Raw genomic sequence first — 19,686 nt, 5'->3', positions numbered from 1 at the left:
ATAGGTAACAATTCAAAACCTATTTCATCCATCATCATCAAGTCCTTTCCACAAGGTAACTCCAAATCTTTCCCTTTTTATTATACTAATTAGCTAATCAATTAGGCAATTATTCTATTAATTGGCTAATTAATTAGTTAATTATTCAATTATGCCCAATTAAACACAAATCAAGAACCTAGTCCACAAAGAGAGCCCAGTGATCGGTCCTCTCTCACCCAAAGAGGTTGACCACACCTTATAAAAGCCCTCTCATTCTCTCCAAAACCCAATTCCAATTCTCTTGCTAAATTCTCAAAATTCTTCAAACAATTTTCCCTCAAAATTCTAACTTTGGCATCGGAGGTTCTTCGGCCAAAGCCACCCCAATTCATTGTGGGTGCGTAAGGCTCTTAGCCTTGACCCAAGGTCCACCGATCAATGCAAGCCCTTTTTAAGGCCATCAAGAGGGCACAGTGAGACAAATGGGATGAAGAGTACAAAAGAGCCTTCCAAGACCTGAAGAAGTATCTCACATCAGCTCCCTTACTTTCCAAGCCGGAAGTAGCGAATGACTTATACATCTATTTGGCTATCTCAGAAGTAGCAGTGAACTCTACCCTCATACGAGAAAAGATGGGGGCCCAAATGTCGGTATTCTACACTTCTAAAGTTCTTCTCGATGCAGAAACTAGATACCCGAAGATTGAAAAATTGATTTTGGCGCTAGTTGTTGCAGCTTGGAAGCTCAGACCATACTTACAAGCTTATACAGTTATCGCCATGACTCAATATCCTCTATGATCAATCCTACATAGTCCGGATGCTTCTCAACGAGTGATGAAGTAGGCATTGGAACTTGGCCAATATGGTTTAGTTTTTCGACCTTGCACGGCGATAAAAGCTCAAGCCTTGGCGGACTTTATAACATAATTCACGCCTATCCTAGGCGACGCAACAGAGCAACCCAATAACACCTCGAAAGTAGCCAAGCATACCTTAGCTACGCCTACTTCCCTCAACGAAGACTTCTAGCATTTGCATGTCGATGGCACATCCAACTACAAAGGCTCAAGAGCAGGCATAGTCCTTATCACCCCAGAATGTTCAATGCTCGAGCAGGTGATCATTATAGGCTTTAAAGCATCCAACAACAAAGTAGAGTACGAGGCTCTACTAGCAGGCCTCCGAATGGCAAAAAACTTGGCGGTGAAGAAGCTTGCAATTTATTCCGATTCCCAGCTAATCAGTAGCCAGACTACTGGGGAATAAACTGCAAAACATCCAAGGATGGCGTAATACCTAGAGAAGGTACGCGAGCAGCTTGAGCAGATAATGCCCACGCAGATGCACTAGCCGGCTTAGGCTCTACTCTCGACCACCAACTCAAACGCTCGATTCCGGTGGAGTATTTAGACAAGTCAAGTATAGAGGCGGAGCCGGCAGTTGAGGTGTCACAGGTTAGTATAACTCCAAACTGGTAAAGTTATATTACAGACTACCTGGTCAACGGCACACTCCCCATGAAAAGGATGGAATCTAGAAAGCTCCAAATAAAGGCAGCACATTACTACATGTGGAATGGCATTCTCATCTGAAGATCCTACACCGGACTACAACTCCGCTGCCTAGCGCCTCTCGATGACTTGAAGGTTCTAAGTTCAATACACGAAGGCATTTGTGGAAACTCATCTACAAGTGTAGCTCGCTGGCAGGCAGTGTTGGTACCGGCTTATAGTGTTGGCAGCGGTCGCACTTTTGTACTAACTCCTTAGCATCTTGGTGCATGGTAAGCTGGTACCAACACTGTCTACCAGCGAGCTACACCTGCAAATGAGTCCTTAGTCATTCATGCAATGGGCAATCAACCTGGTATGACCTATGCCGTTTGTTATTGAGGGCAGAAGCATAATGATCGTGGCAACCGACAATTTCACCAAATGGGTAGAAGCAGAACCCATGACGACCACATCTCAGGCGGACATAGAGTGCTTCATATGGAGGAACATCATTTACCGATTTGGCATCCTTCAGTCCATCATCACCGATAACAGCCAGCAATTCGTGGGCAAAGATTTGGCAAAGTTCTTTCAAAAGTGTGGCATCAAGCAACACATGTCCACGCCGAGATATCCTCAAGGCAATGGGCAGGCCGAAACATCCAACAAGATGATCCTCGACTACCTCAAGAAGTCCCTCATCGAAAAAAAGGGAAAATGGCCAAACAAACTCCCCGAATGTCTATGGGCATATCGCACCACCAAAAGATGAGCAACTGGTGAGACTCATTTCTCTTTGGTATTTGGTTCAGAAACGATCATTCCTCCCAACATCATTGTGCCAAACATCAGTACTCTACTGCCAATCATTGAGTAGAACAGTAAGAAGATGGCTACAAGTTTAGATCTGGCAAAGGAGAAGCGTGAGCAAACCATCACTCACATCGCAGCCTACCAATAACAACTCAATTCCAGCTATAATAAAAGGGACAAGATCTGGCAGTTCCAACCCAAAGATTTAGTCCTAAGAAAAGTCTTCATCACTGCCTGCAGAAAAGGCTCAAAGAAGATAGATCCTATATGGGAAGATTTGTACAAGATTAGCATAGTAGGTGGTAAAGGTAGTTACACCCTTGCCACCATGAACGATAAAGAGATCGAGAAGCAATGGAACGTCTACAACTTGAGGAAGTACCATGTGTGACCTCCTACCATATCAAGACCCGAAGACTCAAACAGCTCAATGGGCACCAACTCGTAAGCCGATGACTATCCAGTTGTTATAAAGTCTTTTATAGCTAAGTTATTTGTTCATTTCACTCGTTTCTCAAAAGAATTCAAAAGTAATTTACAACTTGGCTCGACTTCATGTCTACAACAACTTATATCCCCTGCACTTCAAGAGAAGATTGCACACTTCTTATGGACTCATCGTAGGGTTGCACCCCCCTAAGGGACTAACCATGCTTTCCAATGCGAGAGGGTAAACTAATTCCCCGACACCCATATGGGTCTGCTCTCCAAAGTTGGATGATAAACTCTACACTCTGAATATCCAGACGTGAATGAGTCATGATGCCCTAGTATAATTAAATGCACGATGGCTTGGCCAAGATTCCTAGAAGTAGCCATGATGGTCATTTTTAAGGCTTAGCTAACTGAAGGATTTTGGGTCTCTTGGCCTAATCCGCGGAGAACCGGGCCTTAGAGGGGCACATTACGCAGTACGCCCTACGGATGGCTACCCTAGAAACCTAAAGTTGCTACCGAGTGCACTAAGCTAACCTACGATTTTTGGAAAATTGCCTACCACTTGTCATTCGAGCAGTAAAGTTGCGCTAAACTTATACAACTGCACATTCTTGTGAAATGTTAAACAAGCTAGCGTGCATATATGAAGCCTTATCCACTGCCAACATGCTACGTTATTTATATGCTTCACCACTACCAAGCGCGGAACAACCTACACCAAGTCCTAAAGTGTTGTGGTACTTGTTACGCAACCTACGAAATTGGAGAAAGCTAAGGTTAACAACCTAGTGGTTACACAAACTGTCTGCTTCTGTAAGTAAAGCATCTGGCTGCCAACCCTATGGCTAACAACTTTGCAAAGTTCTACACCAACACTTACGGCTACGCAGGCCTATTTGCTTATAGAAAAGCATCACGCCCGCCACTGGCCTATAAAGTCTAAAAGTTAGGGCATGAATAAAAGAAGTGAAGATGGAGAAAAATGAATTAAGCAAGTTTATTAAATTTTCTAACAAAATTGATAAAGACCGAAGCAGTTCAAGCAAAAGCAACAAAGAAAACAAAGAAAATCCTAAAGGCTACCTAGAAGACTACTTTTCAGCAGCTTGAACATTCCACGACTACTCTGTCGCCACACCTTCAACAGCCGCGACGCCTTCAGTAACAGCACCATCAGGTGTTTCGCTCCCAGCTGCCCCAACCTGGGCACCAACCTCTCTGACTACTTCACCAATAGAAGACTCAAAAGTAAATGCGAGCAAGTCTTCCGGAGAAATAGAAAATGTCTCAAAGTCTTTGCTAGAAAACTCAAAGTCGGACAGCCGCCCAAAAAGATGATCTACATAACCCAACTTGTAGAAGTCGGCTTGATTCTGAGTAAGCGAAGCCTCTAACCCAGCCTTCTCACCTTTTAACTGCTCATTCTCCTTGAGTAGACAAGCACGAACCCGCTGCAGCTCCTCCATTACTTTTTTCAGATTGTCGTTGATCTTTAAGGCACGTTGGATTTCCAACACTTGAGGCTCAAGCCTATCAATAACCTTTTTGAAGTGGATCACTTGGTTATAAGCAGTGATCAATTCTTCATCCTTTACATAAGCAGCGGAGTGGAATTCAAAAATGGCATGCTCAAGATCTTGAATCTGAGGTATGTAACACTTGATCTCATTCTTTGCACTTTCATACTTTACTTGGATCGCGTCAAACCTAGTCTTCAAATCCACGATCTCTTGGCAAACAATCTCAAGCTGCAGAGAAGTGAGGGTAGAGATATTAGACCCCTTCAAAGCAGCAAGCTCATATTCCAATTTCTTGACTTTTTTTGCCGATAAGTAAGCTTTAGCTGCCACAGTTCTTGCCACCTCCTTAGCAACCTTGGTTTCCTCTTGATCAAGAAACATAGACTCAGCTGCTAGACTTGCCGTTTTCTGCATCATGGTCAGCAGAGCAGTCATTCTACACCCGGTCGTATGCTTCGCAAATGAACTTGGATCAACAACCCCTTTGACACCATCAACAAACTTGGCATATAAATCTATGTCCTCAAGCAGATCTAGTTTCAAAATTGCATAAATCTCAGCAACTTCCCTAGAAACAAACTTAGTGAATATCTCACGACTACCAACACGAGCAGTCTGATTCTTCTCAGCAAATGAGCCAGTCTCGGCAGTAGAAGAAACGGGTTTTGGCACCACTTTAGCAAATAGGAGCACCTTATCACTCATCATAGCAGCAAGCATCTCTAAAGGTGAACCAAACTTAGCCCCAGACGAACGCTTTGGCATACACTTCTGCACCGAAGGCACGGAGGAACTTCTACACTGGGTAATCCTATCAACAATCGAACTAGTAGCCTTCAGAATGGCAGGCGCCACCAGCACAAATCTAGCAGCCTCATCTTTCTCGCTCTTGGAGGAAGTCAAGTCAATCATAAACTTGGGAGCATCCGGTGAACCCTTGCGAGCAGCCGAATAAGTCTTTGGCTTCTTCTCAGCAAGCGTCTCTTAAATAGCCGGTGAACCTTCGCGAGCAGTAGAGAAAATCTTCAGCTTTTTCTCAGCAGGCATTTCTTGAGCAGAAGGGGAAGACCTTTTTGTCTCACATTCATTTGTAACAAGCTTTACCACAGTGATAGAACGAGCCAATGCCTCAACCTTAATTCGTTTTATCTCCTCTCTCGGGGGTAGCCCACCTTTTTTCCTACGAAGATGACTAAGCAGCCAACGTCATTCACGATACTCGGAGGGGATACCTAAAGCAACATGCACTTTCTTCATGTCCGGATAAGTCCTAGGAGTTGAACCAAACTCCGAATCTACAAAAGTAACGAGAGACAATCAGAAAATTAAAGAGCAACTTAGCACAAATACAAAGCAGTCGAAAAATTAAGTAGCTCGCTTACCGGATATGAAAATCGTTGGAACATGCAACTCGGAGGAAGAATCTAACTCACATCCTGCACTTATCTCCAAAGTTGATAGGAACATATTTATGCGACTGAGTTAGCTTGTTCTCATGCATTTATGTTCTTACTTCTTAGTTAATTATGTTTTTAAGCTATTTTCATGTGTTTGTAGGTCCATAGGCTTTATAAAGCAATAAGATGCATTTTGGTGCATTTTGGAATAGTTTTGGGCTTGGAATGAATATCACATGCATGGAGCAAGGTGGATGGACGAAATTGAAGACTAAAGAGGCTAGGAATGTGTTAAAGAGAAAGAAGAATTAATGTAAAAAGGACAAAGAGCTCAGCCACAAAGGGGTGTCACTCCACCATTCACCTTTCCATCATTGTCGTGCACCACCATTGTACTCCCTTTGGATTCCTATGTCGTGCATCATCATCCATGTTCCCTCCATTGACTCATTTGTTGCATCATTCCACTTCCTTTCCTTTGTCTACCATGTGCACAATATCCTTTCACCTCCTTGCACTCATTGATTCACCACTTACTCACATTTCCACCCATGCCATGCATAATCACCCTTGTCCCTTTCATTATTTCAGATTTCATGCATCATTACATTGAATCATTACACTCAATTGCTACACCATTCCTTGTTCCCACCATCATTTCAGATTTCATGCATCATTGCACTCAATTGCTACACCACTTCATGTTCCCCTCCATTGCCATACACTTCCTCTATAAAAGGAAGTGTGTGTAACATAAATTGAGTTCATACTTTGTTAGATCATTCACTCTCATTTCAATACAACCTTCATACAAACACATCCATTCATCTTCACATCCATTCCTCCATACAAACAAACCTTCAAACACTCACCAACACCTTGTGCCGTAGCAAAGGAAGGGAAGAAAAATGCTTGGACGTGCTTGCTGTCCAACTTGGATCGTTGGAGCGTTTAGGTGTTTTCTTTTTTTTCTTTCTAATGTTTAAATTCATTTCCTTTCGTTTTGTTGTAAATATGAGTGGCCAAACCCCTCTTGGCTAGGGGTGATTTCAAAGCCATGATTATGTGTGCAATATAATTTGATAAATTCCAGTTATGAACTCTTGAATCGTGAATGCAATTGCCTTAACTATTTGATTGATAACTTATTTGTATTTGTTAATTAAGGGTCGACACTTAATTGGCATGCATAAATCCGTTGCTAGAATATAAGGTAGTTTCACATAATCGTTACAAACTTATATTCACATGTAGTGAAGGTCGCTTATAAACGATCGCGTTAAGTTCAATTCCTAGCATGAGTGACATGATGTCATAGTTGCAAGTGCTTTGTCAATGCTTATGATTTTCATTAAACGTAATGATCTTTGATTGTATCTCTATTATGATGTCATGTAGGGAACTTTAGAAGAATGTTTTGGGTTGTCGAATGATGTCATCCAATCTAATAAAACAAGGAAAATCTGAGAGTTAACTAGTGATGTCACGGTTAATTTGGAGCATTGTCGTTCATAATTCAATGAAGTAGTAACTGGAAATCGAGTTGTTTGCATACATATCATGTGTGGAGAAAAAGCCTCTAGCTATCCTATCCATCATCTTATTTCTCAAATTTGTTTTACAATTTGTCTAGTTTTTCACACTTGTTTGTTTGTTTCAACTTTGTCCAAAACTCAATCCCCCTTTACTTTAGTGTGTTTAATTAGTTAGAATATGTTTTAATTTGTGTTTTTAAATGTTTTGATTCAAGTAAAAGTCAATTTTCATCCAAAGTCATTCCTAGTGTCTAGTTTAAGTTTATTTAGTTGTTTTAAGCTGTTTTGAATATTTTAAGTTTGCTTTGAGTCTTGTTAAGTATTTTTAAGTTTAGTTTTATGTTTTTGAGTCAGCTTAGAGATTATTAGCAAGCCCTCCTAATCCTCGGTCCAGAATGATCCCTACTTACATTATTTACTACAATTGATAAAAAAGGGTTAAATTTGTGTGTTAAGATAATTTTCGCATCAAAAGTCTCCTTGGCCCAGTCATGATCTCCCTTGCTCGAGTTATCAAAAAGCCTATGGCGAGATTGCAGCTGCCCAACTCCCTCAACGTGACCTAGGTCAAATCTAAGTCAAAGAATTGACTTAAATTGTGGAATCCCACCATCACACGGACCGCATTCGGAGAACATTGAGTGATGGCACATCTCATGGAGCAAAGCACTACTAGGAAAAAGCACGGCATAGGAAAGGTTAACCCTAACACAAAGTAGTAGGGGTGGAACTTGATGGCTCTCCGAGCCCCGTCACATGGTTCACGACTGCTACCATCCTTAACCCGCTTCACACGCACTCACGACGGAATGGCATGCCAATAAGCTTCGAGGAAATCTCTAAACAAGTCATTGGAACTAATCTTGAAGTGAGCAGCCTTGAAGTAACCAACCTTGCTCAAAGACCCACTTTGATGGTACAACGGCGATACACCATCATCATTCTTGTGGTTTGAAGAAGACATACTCGAAAGAATTCTACAAAGATGCAAGGAAGATTTATTAAGACGGATGCTTAAAAAAATGAGGAGAAGGCTCAGCACAAGCAGGCCACACGGCCCAAACAAAAAAAAATGCTTAACAGGCCTCTCAGCCTCTTTTTATTTTCTCCTTCAGGCATCGGCCCAAGCCCAGCCTTTTAAAAAAAATGAAGTTAAAGGCCCAAACCGCAAGAGACCAGCATCTTCGCCAGCCCTCACGGCCTAGCCTGTTTTCCCTCGCCCGTAAGCCTCACGGCTCGACTCCAACTTGGCCCACACCAAGTCCAAACCACCAAGCCACCCACGACAGCCCTAGTGCCGTGACTTCACCAAGATTTTTTCACGTCACCTCGACCCCCGTCGAGCCAATTTCAAGCCCTGAGGCTCCCAAGAAAATTGAGAAGACAAGAAAAATTAATTTTTTCTTACCTTGGAGCGGCGTGAAGACGAAGCAAGCAACAAAAGACGATCCTTTGCACGGGCAAGATGTAGAAGATTGCTAGAGAAAGGGGAACAAATATCCTCCAAGCTTTCTCTCTCTTGTAGGGTATAATAAATTGCTCTCCAAAGTTGATTTAATAATCCACTTAAGGTGGACTTAAATAGGCTTTGAGAGAAATTTATTTCCCTTTCCTAGAATGATCTAATTTCTTATTAAAGAGGGAATCTACATCAAAATAGGAAGCAATCCTAAGTTTCCTAAAAGCAAAAAAATCTCTACACCTGTTGCCCTTTTTTGCGAGCAGCCCAACAGGTGTGGGGGCATTTGTGGAGCCAAAAATAATCACACTGTAACACGTGGATCTTTGGATGAAAATGACAAGAATACCCTTGAGGCAAATCGAGATTCCTACGCACGAGCAGCAAACAATCATCCCTTAACCAAGTCAAAAGTGTCCAAAATAGATAACAATTCAAAATCTATTTCATCCATCCTCATCAAATCCTTTCTACAAGGTAACTCCAAAATCTTTCCCTTTTTATTATACTAATTAGCTAATCAATTAGGCAATTATTCCATTAATTGGCTAATTAATTAGTTAATTGTTCATTTATGCCCAATTAAACACAAATCAAGAACCTAGTCCACAAAGAGAGACAAGTGGCTGATCCTCTCTCACCCAAGAAGGTCAGCCACACCTTTATAAAAGCCTCTCATTCTCTCCAAAACCCAATTTCAATTCTCTTGCTAAATTCTCAAAATTCTCCAAACAATTTTCCCTCAAAATTCTAACTTTGGCATTAGAAGTTCTTCGGCCAAAACCCCCCTATTCATCATGGGCGTGTGAGGCTCTTGACCTCGACCTAAGGTGTTATTTGTTTTGTAGGTGCAATTTTGACCAAGATCAAGGAGGAAGAAATTTGCATCCACAGATTCTGTCTCGTGTAAGGCAAGGTTACACAAAGATAAAGCTGCTCCATAGATAGAGATCTAGGAATTGAGCTTATGTGGTCTTTGTATGAACCTTGTTTACATTAGTGGATTGGACTTAGTGGAGAGTTCCCGGTTTTTTTAACCCATAGGTGGATTTTTCAAGCCAAAAACTTCCTTGTGTTCAATACTTTGCAAAGTTACCTTTATATCCAAATAATCATTGTTAGAGATAAACTTTGTAAGGTGTGCTAGTATTGACACTTCATTAACTAAGTAAACTTAACTCAAGAACAAGGGCTAAAACAATAACAGGAGATCATTTGTCTTGCTTTAGCAATATCAATTTACTTGGTTTATATGCTTGTGGATATCTAACAACTTGTACTCAGTTGACTAGTTCATCTGACTAGTCAGTATAGTTGCTTCTAAGTTTTTATTGTAGTGTATTTCACCTGGTACCAATTACACAACTTTCAATGGAATTCCTGATTACATGAATGGTTTAAGTATTGGCGGCCTAACTTTATGGATACCAAATCTCATAAATGAATATCAATTTAACTAGCTATCTTCGGATCTTAACTTTATGGATAATCATTGTCCCTTCCACTCGATTCGAACAGGGTAATATTGTTCCTAAAGTTAGCATGACGACAAGTGGAGTCATTTGTTCCATGTAATAGTTTGAGTCCACCAGGTGGAGGCTCATTTTCTCTGCCTAAGACTGAGCCCTCTGGTGACAATGATTTCTCCGAACCTGTTTTCAAATACGTAAACCAGATTCTTATGTCAAAGAACATAGAGAAAAAGCCTTGCATGTTCTATGATCCGTTGGGTCTTCGTGTGACTGAGAAATCGTTCCAATGAGTTGGTCAACAGTACCCATTTTCACCTCTCCTCCCGACAATTTCTGGCTTCACCATTGTGCACGATCTCATTCTAGCAGAGCATTATGCAATGATGTATGTGTCTCCCTTTTATGTGCATTTTGGATGGACAAGTGAAGTAAACTGTCTGCACCTAAAAATTTCTCTAATTTAAGAGGTGAGCAAAAATATAATTGAACCCAAATACAATGGTTCGGAACATGGTCTCATCATACAGGTAGTATTTTATCATGGTGTCGAATCTCAAATTTCTCTCACGATATATTTTTCAAAAGATTCAATTTGTGCACCTAATCTGTTTCTTAAGCGGACGAGTGGCCCACACCAAAAAAATTTAGCAAAGTGAGCAAAATTGCACAAAAAATCTAGAATGTTTGAAGTTGTCGTTTTTTTTAAACTTGGGTACCGTAACGATGTCGTTCTATATTGCACGAAAATGATTGACGCACGACAGAAAATCAAACTCACCACGCCTCTCTCTCCTCTCTCTCTCTCTCTCTCTCTCTCTCTCTCTCTCTGCGCTGTTTGTTCTTTCAGAAAACGGAAACTCTTCAAACCTGAAACTTGAAAGTACGCGAATCGATCGGAGTCTATGCGGATTCTCCAATTTCTGTGAGTTATTCTCCTTCACACACTCTACGCTTCGAGCTTCCGAGCTTTCGAGCTTTCGAGCTTCAATCTCGGAGATCCTCATTCGAAATTTCCTGCTCGGAAACCTAATTTCAGTGAAGCTCCAGCGCCGGAAATTCGAAATTTTTATCATTCAATTAGTATATCAATACACATTTTTTGCTTTTTCTTCTCAAGGCGGATTAGTTCTATGTTTTGACTGAGATTGAGCTGTTTAATCTCTGTAAAATTGCTTCTGTTCAGCTCATGCTTGTTTGAATTACCGTTTCTTCTTTCTGCTTTGCCCTTTTAACACTTGGATATGTTGCACGTTTAGTTAGTGTGATTGGTTAGGCTAATCTTGATCAATAATTGATGTTAATTTGATAGAGAGATTAGTAGTTGAATTAAGATTTTGATTTAATCAATTTGAACAACATTTGAATTTGGTTTGCGGTGGTATAATGTGATAGAGAGATAAGCAGTTGAATTGAACATGAGAATGAGGTTTCAAAACCTTTTTTTCTCGTCGAAATCTGAATATTTTGTCTGAGATTGAGCTGTGTACACTTCGGAGTTGGGCACGTTTAGCTCGTACTTGTTTAGATATTAGCCGGTGATTTAGTTTGCAAGAGAAAGAGAGTGAGTGCTTGCTTTTTGGTTTGTTAATGTAACTGAGAGATTAATATTTGCTTTTAGGATTTCGATTTAATCAATTTGAACAAAAAGAACCAAAAAAAAAATTGTCTTGCTACTGTTTTGGCAGTGGAAAAGATGAATCACAGTTAGGTTGTAACAGCATATATTTCTTCACAAACTATGATATTTTGAGCTTGTGAATGATTGTTTACACGAGTTGAGGACCGCAACAGAGTGCTTGAAAGTGTAAAGGATTTGCTTTTTTTAGGAATATTAAACCTGTTGATGAATACGTACTTGTTCACTTTTGAGACCATAAGTTACTGAATAGTTTAAAACTGCAACAAAAAAATATTAAGCAGTTCTAAAGTTTGAAATAGTGACATTCTTTTTTATATATTTATTTTGAAGAATTGTAGTTTTCCATCACCATAGAATAAGCATTTAGTGCAAAGCTTCCACTTTTTTGGATACTCGCTTATACCTAGTGATTTCATAATGCTATAGTTTCAGAAAGATATTTGTTTGTTGTTACTTCCACACACACCCCCGCCCCTTCAATGTGTGGGTCATTTTAATGATGGTTGCCCTTATATGTGTAATGACATTGTACGTTGAAGTTATGACTGGATCTCACTTCTTTATCACTAACTGTAATTATGTGTAATGATATTTAAATTTAAGCATGCACACATGTTATTCTTTCAAACTATTATATATATACTTATATATGCATAATTGCATATTCACGCGTTCTTGCATATGTATAAGCCTCCTGCAACTAACACATATTTTTTTCCCTTTGGAGTGTTTCAGGTAGGATTCAATATGTTCTAACTGCAACACATTTCCCACTTATTGTGTACCTGTAACCTTAGCTCTATTAAGCATGGGGACGTATTCATGCTATTCGGTCAGCAGATAGCAGGAGAGGAGGAAAGGGTAAGTTTTGAAGTATTCTAGTTTTCTTACCGTGTGCCCTGGAAAATAGTCTTTTTCTTTGTTTGCTTAAAATTTGTATTTTACACTTCCTAAGGTATTAATGCAAATTAGAACTCATTCTCAATGTGTAGTTCACACTTTTTTGTTATGACTAACCCATATTCTTGTTAATTGTATTTGTATTCAATAAAGGTGTTTTATGTTTCAAACTTTCTATAAACAGTGCGTTCAGTCCACCTGGGTCAATTTCTGTTTAAACGATGTATTTTGTACCAGACTTCAACACTTTGCATTTTGATGATTAAAATCTAAGAATCTCTTATGACAATGGCAGTGCTCTTTTGGGTTTGGCTCAAGTGGTTTGGGATGGGATGTAAAAAGTACCAACTAATAATAAAGAAGATAAAAATGATAGAAAAAGTATATGTATAATGGGGGTGGGATATTATCAAATATATCTTACCCTCTCTACTGTTCCATATAGACCAGATTTTCATGTTTGTACTGACTTCATGATCACTTGGTGATATCAGCAGTTACAACCTTCCTAAGCATCTGATGGACATTGTACCCTCTTCGGTATCTTGTCTTCATTGTGAAGTAAGCTGCAGAAGCAATGTCCATGTCATTTTGAAGTGTTTGAAAATAAATAATGATGTTGAACATTTGCAGAAATGAGATATAAGATACATTTTTTTCAGAAAGATTTTAGGAACAACCTTAAGGTTATAAAAAGAAGTATTCTTATCATTTATAGTGTGCAATGTGTGATGTAAAAGCCTTTAGGCCGCAGAAGCAATGTCCATTTCATTAGAACTGTTCATGCTACTTGAGATATTTGTAGTTCATATTTGATATAGCATGATTCTATGGTCAGGGCTCAGGTGGGGATGCTATTAATAGTTGTAATTTTCTCTATGCATCTGATTGACGTTGCACCCCTTGCTTTCTTGTCTTCTTCGTAAAGTAAGCTACACAAGCAATGTCAATACCATTACAACACTCCATGGTTTTTGAAATACCTTTTAGTACATGATTTGATTTGTGTAGGTTATTAGCATCATTCTGTGGTCAGGGACTGAGCTGGTGATACTATTAGCAGTTGTAATTTACAGTGAGCATCTGATGGACTTGCACCCTTTTCATTTCCTTGTCTTCTTCATGATGTATGCAGTATGCTACAGAAGAATTTCCAATATCATTAGCCCAACTTTCATGCTATTAGAGCTGTTTTTCTTTTTTTGAGCAGAATTTGAAATATTTCTTAGTACATGACTTGATGGATATGATAACATTTGAGTAATATGGCTATTTTTTTGAAGCGTAACTTTTGACTGATTTGGCGAGATGATTAGGTGTAAATGTGCTTCTTGAAAAACTAGTGTGTTTTGGGTTGTATTTGCTATTTAGAGTCTCTGCTACTTTGTGATGCGTTCACATTTCACACTCAGAACAAACCTTTCTCTGATAGCTAGAGGATTGAGCTGTTTCTGTGATTTATGGGCATTGTTTCGTCAGATTGATGCTTTTTACCAAGGCATGTAGTTTCTCTGCGGAATTGGATTTAATTTCAGATGTCATTTTAATCCACAAAATCTGAAAAGACTTCAAACTTTTTCCATCTCTAAATATAAATAATTGTTTCAAGAGACTTTCTTCGATCCATTACTTTGTTATTGTTTTAAGTCTTTAACTTGAAATAGAGTTTTTCTGTTCAGTTTTGAGTTCTCATTTTAATAGGGAAGATCTGTGTCTCACTGACTCCAGATGTTAACAAACGTTTAGTGGTTAACATTTTCAGCACTTGCTGCTAATATTTCGAAAATGGATGATGGTCGGCAACATGAAAATGGGAGACACAAGATGGACTATTACAGAGGGGGGGTGGCATCGCCGGTAAGAAGAAAGCATGTTTTACTATGTGCTGTTAATATGTTTGTTTTCTTATGCAATTATAGATCCATTTGAATGGGGTAGAATTGAAATGTGCAGTGGAATATGATGGCCCAACAGCAAGCGAAGGAACCAAATGCCTTAGTCATGAACAAGAAGATCATGTCCATTATTGCTGACAGGGATGCTGCTATTCGAGAACGAAATGCAGCACTTGCTGAAAAGAATGAAGCCTTGGCTGCAAGAGATGAGGCACTCCGACAGCGAGATGAGGCACTTACTCAGCGTGATAGTGCCCTGATGGAACGGGACAACGCCTATGCAGCCCTTCATTCGCGGGATAATGCTGTCAACTTCCCGTTGGGTGGTGGAGCTCAACGTGGAGCTAAACGCGTGCCGCGCCCCTCAAACCATTCAGTTACCCTGGCTGATGTTCATTACAGCACAAAAGATGTGCATATAACTGAGGCCTACCCTATTTCAGTTATATCTCCTGAAGCTGTCAAGTCACGTCAGACAAAGCGAGCAAAGGAGAACAAGGCATCCAGGGCAAAGCAGTCACGGAAAAAGGTAGGCGAAGATTTGAATAGGCAGGCTTCCTCGGATGGGATTAAGTATAAATCAGAGTGGGATACTCATGATTTGGGTTTGAATCTTGTCTCGTTCGACGAGTCTACAATGCCAGTGCCAGTTTGTTCATGCACTGGAATTCCGCGGCAGTGCTACAAATGGGGGAATGGCGGGTGGCAGTCATCTTGTTGCACCACCCATATGTCTATGTATCCGCTACCTCAGATGCCAAATAAGCGCCATGCACGGATGGGTGGGCGGAAGATGAGCGGAAGTGTTTTTACTAGATTGCTTAGTCGGCTGGCAGCAGATGGTCATGATTTGTCAATACCGCTGGATTTGAAAGAATACTGGGCCAGACATGGGACAAATCGCTACATAACGATCAAGTAGGTCAGAAGCAATAATTTGGATGTTTCCTTTCTAGGTACCTCTCTCTTTTTCTTCCTACTCTCCCTCTCGTGTCTCTGAATTTAACGGATATCTTCATTGGCATGTGGCTGTATTCAATGAAATCAATGGGAGAAATTTTCGATAATTGAGTACTTCCATCTTCCTTCGGTTAACAGACTGTTGTATTCAGTCACAGAATTTCAATTGCCCCTTCTTAGGAAGGACATTAGTAGTAGGGGTAGGTTCGGTTTCATTCGGTTCGTATTTTTTTTCGATTTCGTTTGTTTGGTTTGGTTTCAGTACGGTTTTAGTTTTTATTTTTTTATTTTTTTTATTCTTATAAAACTTGATCTTTTTTTAATATGAAATTTAGATAAGAGGCTTGCCTTGATAGACTAATAATAAGAAAATAGGGAAAGGGGAAAGTGGGAAGGTAGTTAAATATATACAAGATCATATATATCATTCATATTCTATCAACAACCTCAATTTTAAAGAAAAATGATCACCGTACCCATTCAAAAAGCAAACAAATAAATAAGCTCTTCCAAATTCTAAAGTCATCCAAAAATTTCCTCTATAATCAATGAAATATCCTCTCTAATTGGATCAAGTATGTTAATTGAAAAAGCCCTAAGTTAGTTCCAAACTTGGCCACAAAGTTTCACAAAAGAAACATCATGGGCATACATTCATATGTAAAAGGATTCGGTTCGATTCGGTTCGATTTAGTTCGGTTTTTGAACCTTGAAAACCGAAACCGAACCAATAAGATTTAGTTCGGTTCGATTTTTTCTTTTTCAGTTCAGTTTTTTTTTTCTTTCAATTTTTCTGTTTCGATTCAGTGTTTAATCCGGTTTTTTTTATTTTTTTAACCCACCCCTAATTTGTAATGCATTGGACATCTGCATATTCCCTTCTGTGTCCATTTGCATACTGATGCAAGCCATTTGAGCCAAGAAGCGGCTCAAACTCCACCATGTTTCAACTGTATTTTTTTTCAAATCGAAGGCTTCATTTGGACGACGGAATTCGAAAGAAATGATTTGGATTTCCAAGTTTGCTGCGAAAACTAGAAAACGTTTGATTAAATTAATTACCACCACCAAAACACTCATCTAAAACTCAAGAACAAAGCTCAAACAAGTTTAGGGGCGTTAGAGCTGCTATGGAGTCAAAACGAGGACACCAAAATTTTAGGGTTCTGGCGGATAAGTGGCAAATTGAGGTGTTTTCCGGCCAAATTGAACTTGGCCACAGGTATAAATTTTGTTCTACTCTTTGAGATTTTTATTTCTGTACAATTTGAAATTTTTTAGAAATAGTGGAATTTTCAAGCAAGTTGGGGCGGCCGACCGTCACTCGTGGCGGCGCGTGCGGCAAAACTTGGGCTGAGGGTCGTTGATGCCAATTTAAGCTAAATTAGGTGTCTTGAATTCAAATTTGGTATTTGTATGACGTAGGTCGATTATTTGAACCTAAATTCATTACGATACATTAGTTGGTCAATTTAGGAATCGACAATCCGACCGTTGAATCGTTACTAAACTATGAGACCTTATCATACGTAATATTTGATGACCTCAGGAACTTACGGATCGGGAATCTGTTGTACGGATCTTCCCGACTTGGATTTGCAATTTTGTAAAATAAAACGTTGACTGTCACTTGATTTTGTGATTGGCAGAGATCTAACCATTGGATCGGAATGAAATATTTGTATGTTGTCTAGAAGCGTCACGTGAACTACGAATGGCTTGATCCCTTCATTTAGGGTACGTAGGCAATCTAACCAAAATGTTAGATGCAACCATAAATTTAACAAAATGATTATTTTTTTTAGTGTGGTTAGTTAGAATTATAATTAACCATTATTTATTTGTGGCCTACCTGTGTGTTTGGCTTCCAAATTAGAAATTTCGGGTCGTTACAAAAAACACATTACAACCAATCTTATAAGTTTAAAAATTAAAAGAAATGTTAGGTACATAAAAAATTTGTGATGTAGGTAGATAATATTAATTATTCTATGATATAGGTAGACTATGAATAAAAACCTATCATATAGATAGATAACACAAAATAATATGTGATATAGATAGAATAATGAGCAAAAACAGATCGTATAGGTAGATAACACAATTAATTTGAGACATAAAAATTTGTATTATATAGGTAGATAAAATACAATTAATCTATAACATGGGTAGAATAAACAAAATGTACAAATAGATTCATTACAGATATATAATACAGGTAGATAAACAAAGCAATGCATTTCCTATAAAGGTTGAAAAGAAAAATACATATAATCCAAGTTCAAACTAAAAATTAGGAAGAAATTAATAGTGCATGCATGAAACTCATATTTTCATGGCAATGTTCCCAATCAAATTATGAGTTTCATGCATGCACTATTAATGCTACAAAACCAAAACCAAAACCAACCACGTACATCAACGCACCTTTTGTTGGTGTATTGGCATACTTCAAAGCTCTATACCACTGAAAAAATTAGAAATTGTGACCTTGTATTTCAAAAAGGAGGAAGAAATCATAAGAGCTTGAAAGAAGAAGACTGAACAAGAAGGAAGGGGATCGGAGAACACAGCACAAATTGTATACGGGAGTTATGGAAGAAGATATATACTTTAAAACTAATTCTACAAGTAGGGTATTATTTAAAGATAAATAATCAATTATAATACTTTATACCTATAAAGCATATATATTCTACTTACTCTATAGAAAGACAAAATTATTTTCTACGTCTACCTCTGTATTAGGTATACAAACAAAATAAATAAAGTGCATTTGCTATAACGTTTTTACTTATAAAAAGAAAAGTTCATATAAACAAACAAAAAACTAAGAAAGAAATTAATACTGAGAGTCTACAATTATATATACACATCAACACCCACGGTTATGGTTTAGAAGGCTTTCTTCCTAGCCTTGTGGTTAAATGTTCCAGCATGAACACACACGGTTATGGGTTCCAAGGAGGAAGAAGATCACCACGCATAAAAGATAATACTATTTGTACCGAAGTTATGAGGAAGAAGAGATAATATTATTTCAAACTAATCCTATAATTATGGGATTACTTTAATGATAAATAATCAATTATAATTAATTTGATAATACAAGTAAATCTAGAATTAAAGGATAATGTTAATAGAGGGGTAATTTTGACAAAAAATGAAAATAAAATGACATGGACAATGAGTCACTGGACTTAAACCAATAATTAAATAAAATTGGACTATATCTAGTAATTGCTTACAAATTTAAACCTATTTCAAGTCCCCCCCCCCTTCTTTTTTTTTTTTTTTGTCTCAAACGGTCTCTGAGATCCACCAAATCTCTGAGATCCACCAAATGATTAATTTATTTTTTCCTTTTTTACAAGCAGAAGAAGAAAACTTATATTTAGAAAATAATCAACACAAAGTGACTTTACCCCCCCCCCCCTTGAAAAGGAATTATATCTACTGTTAGCTAAGGAATCGTATGAGAGAAAAGACTACAACGTACATCTGGGTTTTAGGTAATAATAATTGTGATCTAGTACTGTTGTTCTGGTTTGAGTTCCTTTGATCTCTACCAATAAAAATAGATAAATGTAGTTCATGACTTAGACCTAGTTTGGGAGTGAGGTGCTTAAAAAAAAAGCACCTATAAAAAAAAGTTGTGAGGGTTTTAGGTGTTTGGTAAACTGAAAAAAAAAGGGTTTATTTTGGAAGCTACTGTGAGAATAAGCTGAAATCAAAGGAAAAAGCTGAAGCTGCTATTTGTAGCTTTGGAAAACTGGCTTTTTTTCAAAGCACATGGAGCTACAGTGCTCCTTTAATGAAAGGACCCACTATCAGACTACTTTTTTTTTCTAAAAGCTTTTTTACAAAAACGTTTACCAAACGCTCTGCTGATTTATTTCACAGCCGCTTATCCTCACAGCACAACCGCTTATTCTCACAACAGCTTTTTTCAAAGCACAGCAATACCAAACCAGCCCTTAATGTGGTCCTTCCTTACTCCTAAACCGCTCTTTGAAACCATCCTACTTGAGCTCGATGCTAGGTTTGGGCATTTAAGTGAATTTACCAACCAACCCGATCAAACCAACCCATAGGTTGGATAGGGTTGGATTTTGACATTAAATTTTTATTTATTTTTGGTAAAAACCTAATCACCAATTCTATATATAGGTTGGGTTAT

At 38.6% G+C, this 19,686-nt stretch overlaps 1 protein-coding gene across 8 annotated transcripts; it reads left to right on the top strand.

Annotated features, from left to right (window-relative positions):
• The first annotated feature begins 10,864 nt into the window (after nucleotides 1-10,864).
• LOC126584943 (protein BASIC PENTACYSTEINE4-like) lies at nucleotides 10,865-15,613 on the top strand. Of its 8 annotated transcripts, none has more exons than XM_050249316.1 (4): nucleotides 10,865-11,034; nucleotides 12,487-12,612; nucleotides 14,398-14,508; nucleotides 14,605-15,613. In XM_050249316.1, the coding sequence occupies exons 2-4, from the start codon at nucleotides 12,574-12,576 to the stop codon at nucleotides 15,466-15,468; spliced, it is 1,014 nt and encodes a 337-aa protein (XP_050105273.1). In that variant the 5' UTR covers nucleotides 10,865-11,034; nucleotides 12,487-12,573; the 3' UTR covers nucleotides 15,469-15,613. The 8 variants fall into 8 exon arrangements, with proteins under 8 accessions (XP_050105273.1, XP_050105274.1, XP_050105275.1 ...); XM_050249317.1 differs by having other exon boundaries at nucleotides 10,871-11,034; nucleotides 12,479-12,612; XM_050249320.1 differs by lacking the exon at nucleotides 10,865-11,034 and adding an exon at nucleotides 13,663-13,726.
• The last annotated feature ends 4,073 nt before the right edge of the window (nucleotides 15,614-19,686 follow it).

The sequence above is a fragment of the Malus sylvestris genome, chromosome 10 (genome assembly GCF_916048215.2).
Source record: "Malus sylvestris chromosome 10, drMalSylv7.2, whole genome shotgun sequence".
NCBI classification, from domain to species: domain Eukaryota; kingdom Viridiplantae; phylum Streptophyta; class Magnoliopsida; order Rosales; family Rosaceae; genus Malus; species Malus sylvestris.
This window is presented reverse-complemented; position numbering and strand designations above follow the sequence as displayed.

What these genes read in the sequence shown, in the direction of transcription:
- LOC126584943 (XM_050249315.1), top strand. Translation starts at nt 13,171, where the DNA reads ATGGACATTGTACCCTCTTCGGTATCTTGTCTTCATTGTGAA. An exon ending in TATCTTGTCTTCATTGTGAA is followed by an intron (nt 13,213 to 14,397) that starts GTAAGCTGCAGA and finishes ACAAACGTTTAG; the next exon opens with TGGTTAACATTTTCAGCACT. An exon ending in GAGGGGGGGTGGCATCGCCG is followed by an intron (nt 14,509 to 14,604) that starts GTAAGAAGAAAG and finishes TGAAATGTGCAG; the next exon opens with TGGAATATGATGGCCCAACA.